The 12,094-nt window shown below is 43.1% G+C and overlaps 1 protein-coding gene across 7 annotated transcripts in view; it reads left to right on the top strand.

Moving 5' to 3' along the window:
* Positions 1–4,328: 4,328 nt before the first annotated feature.
* Positions 4,329–12,094, top strand: part of LOC124015703 (matrix-remodeling-associated protein 7-like) — a 28,462-nt gene continuing 20,696 nt past the window's right edge. For 4 of the 7 annotated variants that reach the window (XM_046331109.1, XM_046331110.1, XM_046331108.1 and 1 more), the window contains exon 1: positions 4,330–4,891. In XM_046331109.1, the coding sequence (XP_046187065.1) occupies positions 4,538–4,891 (354 nt within the window). In that variant the 5' untranslated portion in view covers positions 4,330–4,537. Of the gene's footprint in view, positions 4,892–12,094 lie in introns of all 7 variants that reach the window. The other 3 variants (XM_046331106.1, XM_046331112.1, XM_046331111.1) reach the window with 3 other exon arrangements.

The following is a 12,094-nucleotide window of genomic DNA, read 5'->3' as shown; positions in this document are numbered from 1 at the left end:
TCAGACCCTTTTATTATTGCAATCCTTAATTTCAGGAGGAAAACAGTGACTACCTAATTTCTGTAACCTACACAGATTCAAGACCCGGGAGGTTTTCCGTCTAGTGTTCAACCTTCCCAAGTTCTCTCACGTCACCCCGCTCCTCCGCTCTCTCCACTGGCTTCCAGTTGAAGCTCGCATCCGCTACAAGACCATGGTGCTTGCCTACGGAGCTGTGAGGGGAACGGCACCTCAGTACCTCCAGGCTCTTATCAGGCCCTACACCCAAATAAGGGCACTGCGTTCATCCACCTCTGGCCTGCTCGCCTCCATACCACTGAGGAAGTACAGTTCCCGCTCAGCCCAGTCAAAACTGTTCGCTGCTCTGGCTCCCCAATGGTGGAACAAACTCCCTCACGACGCCAGGACAGCGGAGTCAATCACCACCTTCAGGAGACACCTGAAACCCCACCTCTTTAAGGAATACCTAGGATAGGATAAAGTAATCCTTCTCACCCCCCCCTTAAAATATTTAGATGCACTATTGTAAAGTGGCTGTTCCACTGGATGTCATAAGGTGAATGCACCAATTTGTAAGTCGCTCTGGATAAGAGCGTCTGCTAAATGACTTAAATGTAATGTAATGTAAATGTTTTCCAATGCATTGCAAAGGGCACCTATTGGTAGGTTGGGGCATTTCAAATGTTTATTTTTATTTTTTTAATGTAATTGAAAATTGCTTTGAGCATGGTGAAGTTATTAATTACACTTTAGATGGTGTATTAATAAACCCAGTCAATACAAATATACTGTACAGGCTTCCTTTCTAATTGAGTTGCCGGAGAGGAAGGAAACCGCTCAGGGATTTCGCCAAGAGGCCAATGGCGACTTTAAAACCCCCTAGAGTCTATTGACACACCCGGTGTGTCAATCTAAGTAATATAATGCAAAAATAACCATCGAAATCTGTCAGGTTAAGCTAAAGATATGTTTTTTTTTTTTTTTCTGTGGGCTGCATCTCAGTCCACTGCATCCGCCTATATGTCCCTTCCACATTTGCAGTTGAAAGTGTCAGAGCTACAGTGCAGTTTATCAGACCAGAAAACGTCTGTAGCATCTGAATGATTTGGCCTACAACCAATGTTCCCTCTAATTGTTTTTAGCATTGAGCAAATTTCAGGTCTGCTGAGGGCAAACTTGAACATTGTGAAAGTTCTGTGCAACTTCCGGCACACGTTTACTGTGAACACTGAGGCTGTAATCAAGTAGGCTACTGTGGCTATTTGATCATGATGTAGGCCTACCAGAGTGGCCTATCAGAAAGAATGGAGAAAATGCATCCTGTAACATTTTAACATGGAAATAAGTATCATTCAGCCTACAGTAGCAGCCAATATGTGGTGTTCATTGTAGGCCTATATTCCATGTGACTAGAAAAAAAATATGCAGGGCTTGACATGAATCTGTTTAATGTCCTTCAGACAAGGATGTGACTGAATGTTGTTGTGCTGTTTGATGCAAGGAACCACTTTACTAAATAAAATGCATCATTATTACCATACTTATTACAGAGATTCAGACAAATTATGCTACCCTCTGCCTATTGGCTACTTAGTTTATTCAACCGTGTCTGAAAATACAACACTGCCCCTTTAAGACTAGAAAAAAGCTATTTACTTGACTCACTTTTCAAAGATTACTAGAAATGCACACGTGTTGTGTTCTTGTAGGAAGTAATCACTCCCCCATTTCAAATCATTATAACTGGGCTAATAACTCACTATCAAATGGTATGAACAAATGTGCACACGTGGCTACATGTAGCTCTCGATTAAATCTCAAAACATGCAGATCTACTCATGACCGCTCATGTGAATTATTTCTGCCACCGACATACAGGAAAACGGTTCCAAATTAACAACCTTGTTACGTAGTCCAATCATGTTATCTACATGATTAAACGTCCATGTGGGTTGTGTTATGTAGGTAAAACCTCTCGTTCTCTCAAACAGAATCAGTGAACATAAAAGTTAAATCATTAGAAACGCCATGGACGAGACCGCCTGCAGGGAGGAGGTGAGGGCTATCGGAGTGTGGTGTCAGGAAAATAACCTCAGTCTCAACATCAACAAAACAAAGGAGATGATTGTGGACTTCAGGAAACAGCAGAGGGAGTACCCCCCTATCCACATCGACGGGACAGCAGTGGACAAGGTGGAAAGTTTTAAGTTCCTCTGCGTACGTATCACTGACAAACTGAAATGGTCCACCACACAGACAATGTGGTGAAGAAGGCACAACAGCGCCTCTTCAACCTCAGGAGGCTGAAGAAATTTGGCTTGTCACCTAAAACCCTCACAAACTTTTACAGATGCACAATTGAGAGCATCCTGTCGGGCTGTATCACCGCCTGGTTCAGCAACTGCACTGCCCATAACTGCAGGGCTCTCCAGAGGGTGGTGCGGTCTGCACAACGCATCACTGGGGGAGGTGGATATAAATAATACTCTGAGCAAAAGAGAATGTTTTTGGATTTTCACCCTCCAGAAATGATTCCTGAAAGGTCTTATGAAATGACCATGCATGTTATGTTGTAAATGTGAACATGAATTAATGCCATCACTTCAGATTACTCTTGATGTTTTTTCTTGCACTGTACCAAATGATTTATGAAAACCTACTTGTCCTCATTGTGGTTTTATAGACGTGTATAATAAGTTTTATGTTCAGACTTTATTAGAATAGTTATGAAATGCACATTGTTATAGTTTGTAACACTTGCTTATTTTCCCCCGACTCCAACCCCATTTTATGCATTGGACCGATGTGGTGGGGCAATGTCTACATAAGGGTACAAATTGTAAAACCTCACAAAAGCTCTGATGAAGGCCTTGAGGCCGATACGTAAAGCTTAATTAATAAAGAGCAGCGATACTAGCAAGAGCGGTGTGCAGGTTTCTTCTTTTTTCTCACCTATCAGCTGGTTCATTGGGGCGGCAGGGTAGCCTAGCTTAGAGCGTTGGACTAGTAACCGGAAGGTTGCGAGTTCAAACCCCTGAGCTGAGAAGGTACAAATCTGTCGTTCTTCCCCTGAACAGGCAGTTAACCCACCGTCATTGAAAATAAGAATTAGTTCTTAAGTGACTTGCCTGGTCAAATAAAGGTAAAATAAAAAGATATATTTTAAAAAATGTGTTCCTACAATGTGGTACCTTTTGGACCTCATAACTTTTGGAATAAAAAAATAAATGCAAGTATTCTATCAGAAAAAGGAAATGTTTGACTTTTCGAAAAAAAAAAACATATTGGTCAAGCTCAGGCAGCTAATTTTTCGTATTCTTCGTATTTTTCTACCTGTAAGGTGCATAATCCTAACATGGTGGAAATGTGGAGCTATTAGCCATATAGCTCTGCAAGTGAGCAAGGTTGAGCTAGCATAATGGTGACCACTTGGAACAGGATTTTAACTTCTCTATCAAAATTTTTTTACATTTTGAAATTTTGCTAAATTTCTCTATAATTTAGCCCAACAGGGTGGAAATGTATGAGTGGGACATACAGACTAACATGAAATGTGGAAAAATATATGAAACTGAGTGTTTATATTTAGCTTTGCACCATTGTTTTCCCACCAAAGACATGATGACACTTCCTGAATGTGGTGGCATTGTAGGAAGGAGTTGTTTTCTTAAATGGAGAATTACAACAAACTAAGGTAATATCAGGGACACACAGAAAATAAAATACAATAATCATGAAAAAAACGTTATTTATAAGAGAGAATTTAACCAGGACTATAAAACAATGAAGAAAGATTTTAAATATGTTATGGCTTATATTGTTATATACTTTGTATTCTTCGTGGAACTTGATGAACAACACCTGGGGTCATGGCAAAAACGCTTACCTCCACTGAAACAGTGTTCAAAATGCATCAAATTCCCTTTCAATACCCATATTTTTGTGTTTTTAAGGTAAAGGACACCTGACCTTATATTTAAAGCCTTGTGGAATCCACATTTTGACCTTAATAAGAAGTGATATTTCCTAGGGACAGAAAAGGAAGGCACCGCAATGTAGGAATGACCCAGCTAATACAATCATATGAAAATTGCTGTTCAAAACAACTGGAAACTCGGCAATCTTCGAGTTCAGTGAGTGCAAGACAACTGTGAAAAAACGAGCTCCATCTGAGAAAAATAGTTTTTCCAGGTTCCAAATTGTCTTGAAACCACCATTATAGCAAGCTGGTGTCCGACCGCACAGTCTATGACGTTGCACGCAACCATTGGTTGATGAATGCAAAGTCTGAGGAGGGGAACTCGACCGAAATTACGCTCAGTTTTATAGTCTGCGTTTACACCAGCAGGTTTATACATTCGTGTTTAGTGGAAGCGCGTTGAGATGATTTACAGTGCGCGCGGAACTACACTCTGACCTACACACAAGCTGGCATCTGCAACAAGAAGGACACTTTTGCATGTACACTTAAAAATAATATTTATTACATCTGCAGAAAACAACAATTGTCAAGTTAACATTAAATAGTTCTACCATCATGGAACTTGACGCGTCTATCATTCTCCCTGCGCTCTTCTTTACCATTCTTGCTGTTGTCTTGGCAGCCAAATTCATCCCCAAAAAACAACCAGAGGAGAAGAAGAAGAGGATTAAAGTAGGCAACGGAGACGACATTCCTCCTGCCAGAGCATTGACACCAGCAGTAGCAGTAGTGGATGTACCAAAAGTGGAGATACCACCACCGGTGATAGTACCAAAAGTGGAGGTACCCCCACAAGTGGTAGACGCTGAAGTAATAATCGAACCAGTAACAGTTGCCCCAGTAGTTGAAGAGATCAATGTTGTAGAAGAAGAGACAGTTAAAGAGCCTGAAATGATCCCCGATGTTCAGGTAAGATATTCTGTTTAGCTTCATTGACCTGTTATGAATAGAACATCTGGGCATAGGTCATTATTTGACTAATTGGTTTGAAGATGATGAAGTGACTATTTGGCAACTCTCCAGAACTTCATGAACTGACCGCAGCCTTTGTTGCATAGTACCTGGCCAGAAAACACTGCAATTGCTCCACTTTTAAATAAAAAATATTCGAAATCAATATCGTTTTAAATCAAATTTTGTGTAAAGTTGTGCCATTGACGCACTGCTTAAGCACGTCATTTGCGACATCGATGCGTTTCTCTTGCAGGCTATTTCACATCAGATACGAATTCCACCAAAAGCTGTTGTCTCGTTTGATAATCTAACATGAAATGTGTTTAATCAGTTAATACATCCTTACATTTCAAGATGGATTTAAAATGAGCCCAGCTTGTATTGTCACAGAAGGGAAAATGACAATGAAAAATGACAATGTGTCTCCAAGGCCGTTAATACAGTACTTGATTTATAATGCCCATTTAGCTAATGACTGTGTTATGTGCGTTCCAGAGCCAATGCTCGAAAGCGCACAATAAGCAGAACTGAATGTACCTTGTCTCCCATGGGCATTCAGCACCTTGTCTCCCATGGGCATTCAGCACCTTGTCTCCCATGGGCACTCAGCACCTTGTCTCCCATGGGCATTCAGCACCTTGTCTCCCATGGGCATTCAGCACCTTGTCTCCCATGGGCACTCAGCATTTTGACCCCCATTCCTGCCCCCCATGTATACTATACTGCAATTGACCTTTTCCATCACAGGCCTATATGAGCTTTAACCTGACACACACGTCACAGAGAATACATTGCAGACACCCTCTATGTTTGGTCCCCAACATACAGTATTTTCTATATTTAATGACCGTGGGGTCAAGAGTATTTGGATAGTGACACATGTTTTGTTGTTTAGGCTCTGTACTCCACCACTTTGGATTTTCAGTGATACAATGTCAATGAGGTTAAAGTTTAGACTGTCGTCTTTCATTTGAGGGTATTTTAATCCATATGGGGTAAACCATTTAGAAATTACAGCACGTTTTGTACATAGTCTCCCCATTTTAGGGAACCAAGAGTATCTGGACATTAAAGTAGTCAAAAGTTTAGTATTTGGTTCCATATTCCTAGCACACAATAACTACATCAAGCTCGTGACTCTACAAACTTGTTGGATGCATTTTCAGTTTGTTTTGTTTGTGTTTCAGATTATTTTGTGCCCAATAGAAATGAATGGTGAATTAATACTGAATGAATCATGAATAATGATGAATGAGAAAGTAACAGAGGCACAATAATAATGCCCCAAGACATGCTAGCCTCTCACCATTACCAATAACAGGGGAGGTTATCATTTTTGGAGGGGGTATGATATTTATGCCTCTGTAACTTACTCACTCATTAATATTCACGCTTAGTTCATGATTATCCGTAATCATGGGAGAATCCACATTCATATAGAGGTGTTCAGAAACATATTATATTCTTATTTACAATGAATTTGACTCCAAAATGACACACTACATTATTTACCGTTTTTTTTCTTTCTATTTTACAGCTTCTTCTGTAGTATTTATGTTTACGCTCCCCTTTGTTAGACTGACTGTATCACTATGTTAGTGGCACCATGCCATCTAAGTTGGGGTGGTTTGTGTGTACATTACCACCTGCCGTGCATTTTGCCGCGCTCACATGCTCCACACGCTAGTTGGAACTCAGACATTTCGGACTTCCTAACTGGTTGAACGCGGCACGTGGATAACTACAACCAGTTAGCAAGTGGGACATTTCTGAGTTTCCTAGTTAGGGCTAGCACGTGAACGCAGCATTACTGTCTGAGCTGTACTATTATCTTTTTTTTTTACAGTTGCATTTAAAGTGCACATTTAAGAGTGCTCTCTCTCTCTCCTCCCTCAAGGTGAAACAATCAATCAATCCAATTTATTTATAAAGCCCTTTTTATATCAGCAGATGTCACAAAGTGCTTATACAGAAACCCAGCCCATACAGCCTCCTCTGTTATGAGAGACATAACTTCTCTCCGTTGCCTACTATATGGGACCCAGCCAAGTTGTACTGCTGCAGCCCTGGGGCTGGGGGAGCTCACTGGCGAGTCTACATACAGTACGAATGGCATGGCACCTCGTGTGGCTGGCTTTCTGAGGGGCGAGATTAGAATAACATGTTGTCTGTTTTATCTCTCCACTTTTATCACCACCAGCTTTCACATTAATGATCTGGGGCTGGGCTCTCATTTAGCACATCAGAAAACCACCATGCGCTGCTCCGCTCTGCACAAGTTTGAAGTCTAATATTATCTACAGTATGTAAAACGTGTGTGTATGTTTGACCGGTTTCACCTCATTGATCTGGCCTCTCATTTACCACGTTGGTAACAAACCTGCACTACTCTACTCTGCACAAATGTAATACAATTGAAGTGGAGTAACATCTTGATAGATCCATAGGTGGTATGCAATACAATTCTGTACTGTAATTGCATAATATGCATAACCGTTGTCAGCAGCGGTGTAAACTGCATATTTACATTTTAACTGGAGGTATAGAGTTCTAAAACCACTGAACCTTTGCTCTGCGACCGAGGCTACATCTTGGAGCTGTGGAATTTGGGGCTCCTTCCCGTGCTGCTTGCTTTGCTGAAGGTGTTCCCTTATCATTACCCCAACCCTCTCTCCTCCCCTCTCCTCTCCTTCATTCCCTCTGTCTGCTCATGGTTCTCCTGTATGTCTGTGTGTGCTTAGCAGCAGAGGCATGCTCTGTGTCACGTCCATAGTTCCTTCTGTTTGAACTTCACATTTCTGTTCCTTAATCTTCTCTCTTCTGGCTGAGATTGATGAGCAGTAAAACAGCATTCTTGTTTTACATGTTCCAATGGCTGCTACACTCTACACCCTGCCCCCATACCCATCCTTTCTTGTTGTACAGTCAGAAAGAGTTAAGCTAGCGTTCTCTGCCTCAGGCTTGAATGTAATCATGTTAATAGAGTGTTGTATTTGCTCACCTTTTTTAGCGATACATCTTCCATTAATTACTGTATCAGGGAGGAACAACACAAACGTTGATTGTGTCTTTTCACATGTGTGACTTTTTTGCTTTATTTATATATGTAAAACACTCAAGAAATTGTTTGCACCTCTCTGCACCTTCCATTCTAACCTCTTCCACCGTGCTGAAACACACTATAAATGGGAATGTGTCTGGGCCTGCTAGCCAACTCACTGCTCAGGTTGAGAAGGCAGAGACACACACAGGCAACAGCTGGAGCCAGCTGTTCTTTTGTCAGATGCAACATGGAGGACACTGTTATCCGGAAGTAGTTTGCTGTCGAAGGCTGTTAACGTGTTTTTATACAGGCAAAACATTCTTATTATTTAAGGGCCAATGTATGGTACCCTTTGAGTGCTCATTGGGTAAATCCAATGTTTGTCAGTTGTCCCATGAGGGTAGTTCATAAGTAAATCTGAGTTATCTTAAGACAGTACACAGTGGGAGTTATGTGTATAGTACACAGACTACAAGAGGAGACTAGGGAGTGTTTCTCAGAACATTCCTCAGCTCTCTGCTCTCTTGTGTGTTCGTCAGACTCCTAACAGTATCCTGTGATGGAATCTGCAGGGCTGCTTACTCATTGGTCAAGCTCTCCACTGACCTACCTCTCTTGGTATTTCCCCTTGTTTCTCTGCCTACCTACCTCTGCATGCACGCTGGAGCTACAGTCTGCTCTGGGTAGACTGTTGTCCTTCCCTTTCCCAGCTGGACTTCACAACCAGATCCAGACAGGCACCCACTCCCATGAGAAGACAATGCCATGGCTTCACATCACATTTCAACCGCTAATTCCCCTCTGTAACAAGGGCATTGGCCCATGACAAGAAGTTGGCAGTTGGCACTGACACTGTAGTGGGCACTGACTCCCTCTCTCCCCAGCTTGACTCACCATAGAGCTGAAACCCTGGTGTCTTTTCTGGCCATGTTGGGCCCTGCGCTGTGCACTAGACAAGTCAACACAGAGGAATGGAGGAGGTCTGCCCAGTGCCAGAGTGAGAGGGGGAGAGAGGAAGCATGAGGGAGTCATTTCCATTCTTAAAAGGTTAGACAATCCCCCAGTGAAAAGCTAAGAAACAGCAGCTCTTTGTAAATTCATTGGCCAGGCCTGCACAGGCCTCTTGGCAGGTAGTTCCTCTTAAAAGCTACCAACTGCAGTGCTGTATACTGTATGTCTAAACAGTACAGTACATGCTTTCTATACAGTGTTGGTCATGGTGGGTTGAGCTGTTTCCTATAGAAGTGTTGCTGCTCTGGCTCTGAGTATTGTTCTGCCAAAACAACAGATAAACTGTATCATGTGATTCACTCTTTTGATTGCCGTCATGTGGCCTCAATCATTGAGGATGTTCTTACTTAATAAAAGTCAGCTGTTTTGGATAACAGAACAAGGGCTAAACTATTGTATAATTTTAGTAATAATCCAACATATTCCAAGTCAATCATTATTCATGAGAATCAACATTCAGAGTCTCCAGTCCAGTGGTGATGTCATCGATCGCACAATGGAGTAGGATCTCATTCCTGCAGGCCGCCACAGCACACTGTGACCATTGACTGCCAGGACACAAAGCTGTGTGTGTCTGTGCCTGTTAACAACACCTCTATTAGCAACACCCTATGGCTAGCTCTGCACTTGAGAGTTCTGAACACTAATTGGCTTCATGCTACCCCACTGGATGTTCCTCGCTGTAAAACTCCACACACTGTCGAGGTAAGTCTGTCGTTGTTTCATTCATTGGTAATATCAGCCACCGATAAGGCAGTGGCTTGGGGGAACAATGTGTCTGTGTGTACACAGACACAGTGCAGGGTTGGGAGGTTGCTGAGACAACAGGGCACTGTTCCACCCCAGATGCCTTGGCCCATTGCCCTGAGCCTCTTTTCAGGGGATAGTCTGATGGACTGCAACAACATGACACAAACAGCCTGGTACCCCCTGGTCATCTCAATGGAGGAAGAGAAGAGAACTGGCATGGACAATGTAAAGGAGAGGGTACAATACACCCAAGGGGCTTCAGCTGAATTCTCAGCTGATGCAGTTTTGATGTGGACAGTAAATGCAAAAAGTTAATCCCGCTACATCAGAGGTGTGGTATCAACACCAACCTTGCCCACCACCCACTCAAGGGGCGCGGTAGCACTATAAGTTCCCTGGGGGCGGGTAGAATTTCACTTGGCGGGCCAAGGGCCCTACCTTAAGGGCCCTACCTTAAGAGGTTCTCCAGTGAGACCAATGCAGTTTATCACCCTTCTATTTATTGTTGCTATAAAGGTAGCCACGTTATTCAGTATCCACTTGCAGAGAGGTATCATTCTCTTCTGCCTCCTTCTATGCACGGACCACTGTCTATGTTGCAGATATCAGGTATCAGGTGTACACAGCTATGCAGCTGTCTATTTACCACCACAAACCGATGCTGGCAGTAAGACCACACTCAACAAGCTGTATAGGGCCATAAACAAACAAGAAAATGCACACCCAGAGGTTGGCCTTTCTCGTGGCCGGTGATTTAATGTAGGGAAACTGAAATCCATTAAAAAATAATAATTGCATGTCACCTGTGCAACTAGAGGCGGCAAAACTCTTGATCAGAAACACATACAAGGCCCTCCCTCACCCTCCCTTTGGCAAATCAGATCCTGACTCTATCCTCCTGCTTTGAAACAAAAACTAAAATAGCAAGTACTAGTGACGCGCTCAATACGAAGGTGGTCTGATGAAGCGGATGCTAAGCTACAGGACTGTTTTGCTAGCACATACTGGAATATATTCCAGGATTCATCCGATGGCATTGAGGAGTTTACCACATGAGTCACTGGCTTCATAATAACTGCATCAACGACTTCGTCCCCACATTGACCATATGTACATACCCCAACCAGAAGCCATGGATTACAGGCAACATCCGCACTGAGCTAACGGTAGAGCTGCCGCTTTCAAGGAGCGGAACACTCATCTGTATACATAGGAAATCCCGCTACGACCTCCGATGAGCCATCAAACAGGCAAAGCATCAATACAGGACTAAGATCGAATACTACTACGCCGACTCTGACGCTCAATGTATGTGGCAGAGCTTGCCCACTATTACGGATTACAAAGGGAAACTCAGCTGTGAGCTGCCCAGCAACACAAGCCTACCAGACAAGCTTAAATGCCTTCTATTCTCTATTCTCGCTTCGGGGAAAGCAATACTGAACCATGCATGAGAGCATCAGCTCTCCGTAGACGATGAAAGACCATTAAACAGGACAACATTTACAAGGCCGATGGGCCAGACGAAGTACCAGAACGAGTACTCAGAGCATGAGCCTCAGGAGGCTGAAAAGATTTGTCATGGACCCTCAGATCCTCAAAATGTTCTACAGCTGCACCATTGAGAGCATCTTGACTGGCTGCATCACCGCTTGGTACGATAACTGCAAGGTGGTGAGTATGGCCCAGTACATCACTGGGGCAAAGCTCCCCGCCATCCAGGACCTCTATACCAGATGGTGTCAGAGAAAGGCCCATAAAATTGTCAAAGACTCCAGTCATCCAAGCCATAGACTGTTCTGTCTGCTACCACACAGCAAGCGGTACCAGCTCACCAAGTCTGGAAGAAAGGGGACCCTGAAGAGCTTATACCTCTAAGCCATAAGACTGCTGAATTGCTAATCAAATGCACTGGCTCTATGCACACCCTGGACTCTACCCACACACACATACTTACACTGACACCCCACGCACACATACACACTACATACGCCCACCCAAACATTAAACACGTGCACACATGCATACTGACACCACACTCACACACCCATACACACACTTTCACACTTACCACATACACTGCTGCTACTGTCTATCTACTCTGTTGCCTAGTCACTTTACCTCTATCTATATGAACATAGCTGCCTCAATTACCTCATACCTCTGCACATGGACTCGGTACTGATACTCCCTGTATATAACCATGTTATTACCTCATACCTCTGCACGTGGACTCGGTACTGGTACTCCATGTATATAGCCATGTTATTACCACATACCACTGCACGTGGACTCGGTACTGGTACTCCCTGTATATAGCCATGTTATTACCTCATACCACTGCACATGGACTC

Source organism: Oncorhynchus gorbuscha, linkage group LG26, assembly GCF_021184085.1.
Source record: "Oncorhynchus gorbuscha isolate QuinsamMale2020 ecotype Even-year linkage group LG26, OgorEven_v1.0, whole genome shotgun sequence".
In the NCBI taxonomy this organism is placed as follows: Eukaryota; Metazoa; Chordata; class Actinopteri; order Salmoniformes; family Salmonidae; genus Oncorhynchus; species Oncorhynchus gorbuscha.
This window is presented reverse-complemented; position numbering and strand designations above follow the sequence as displayed.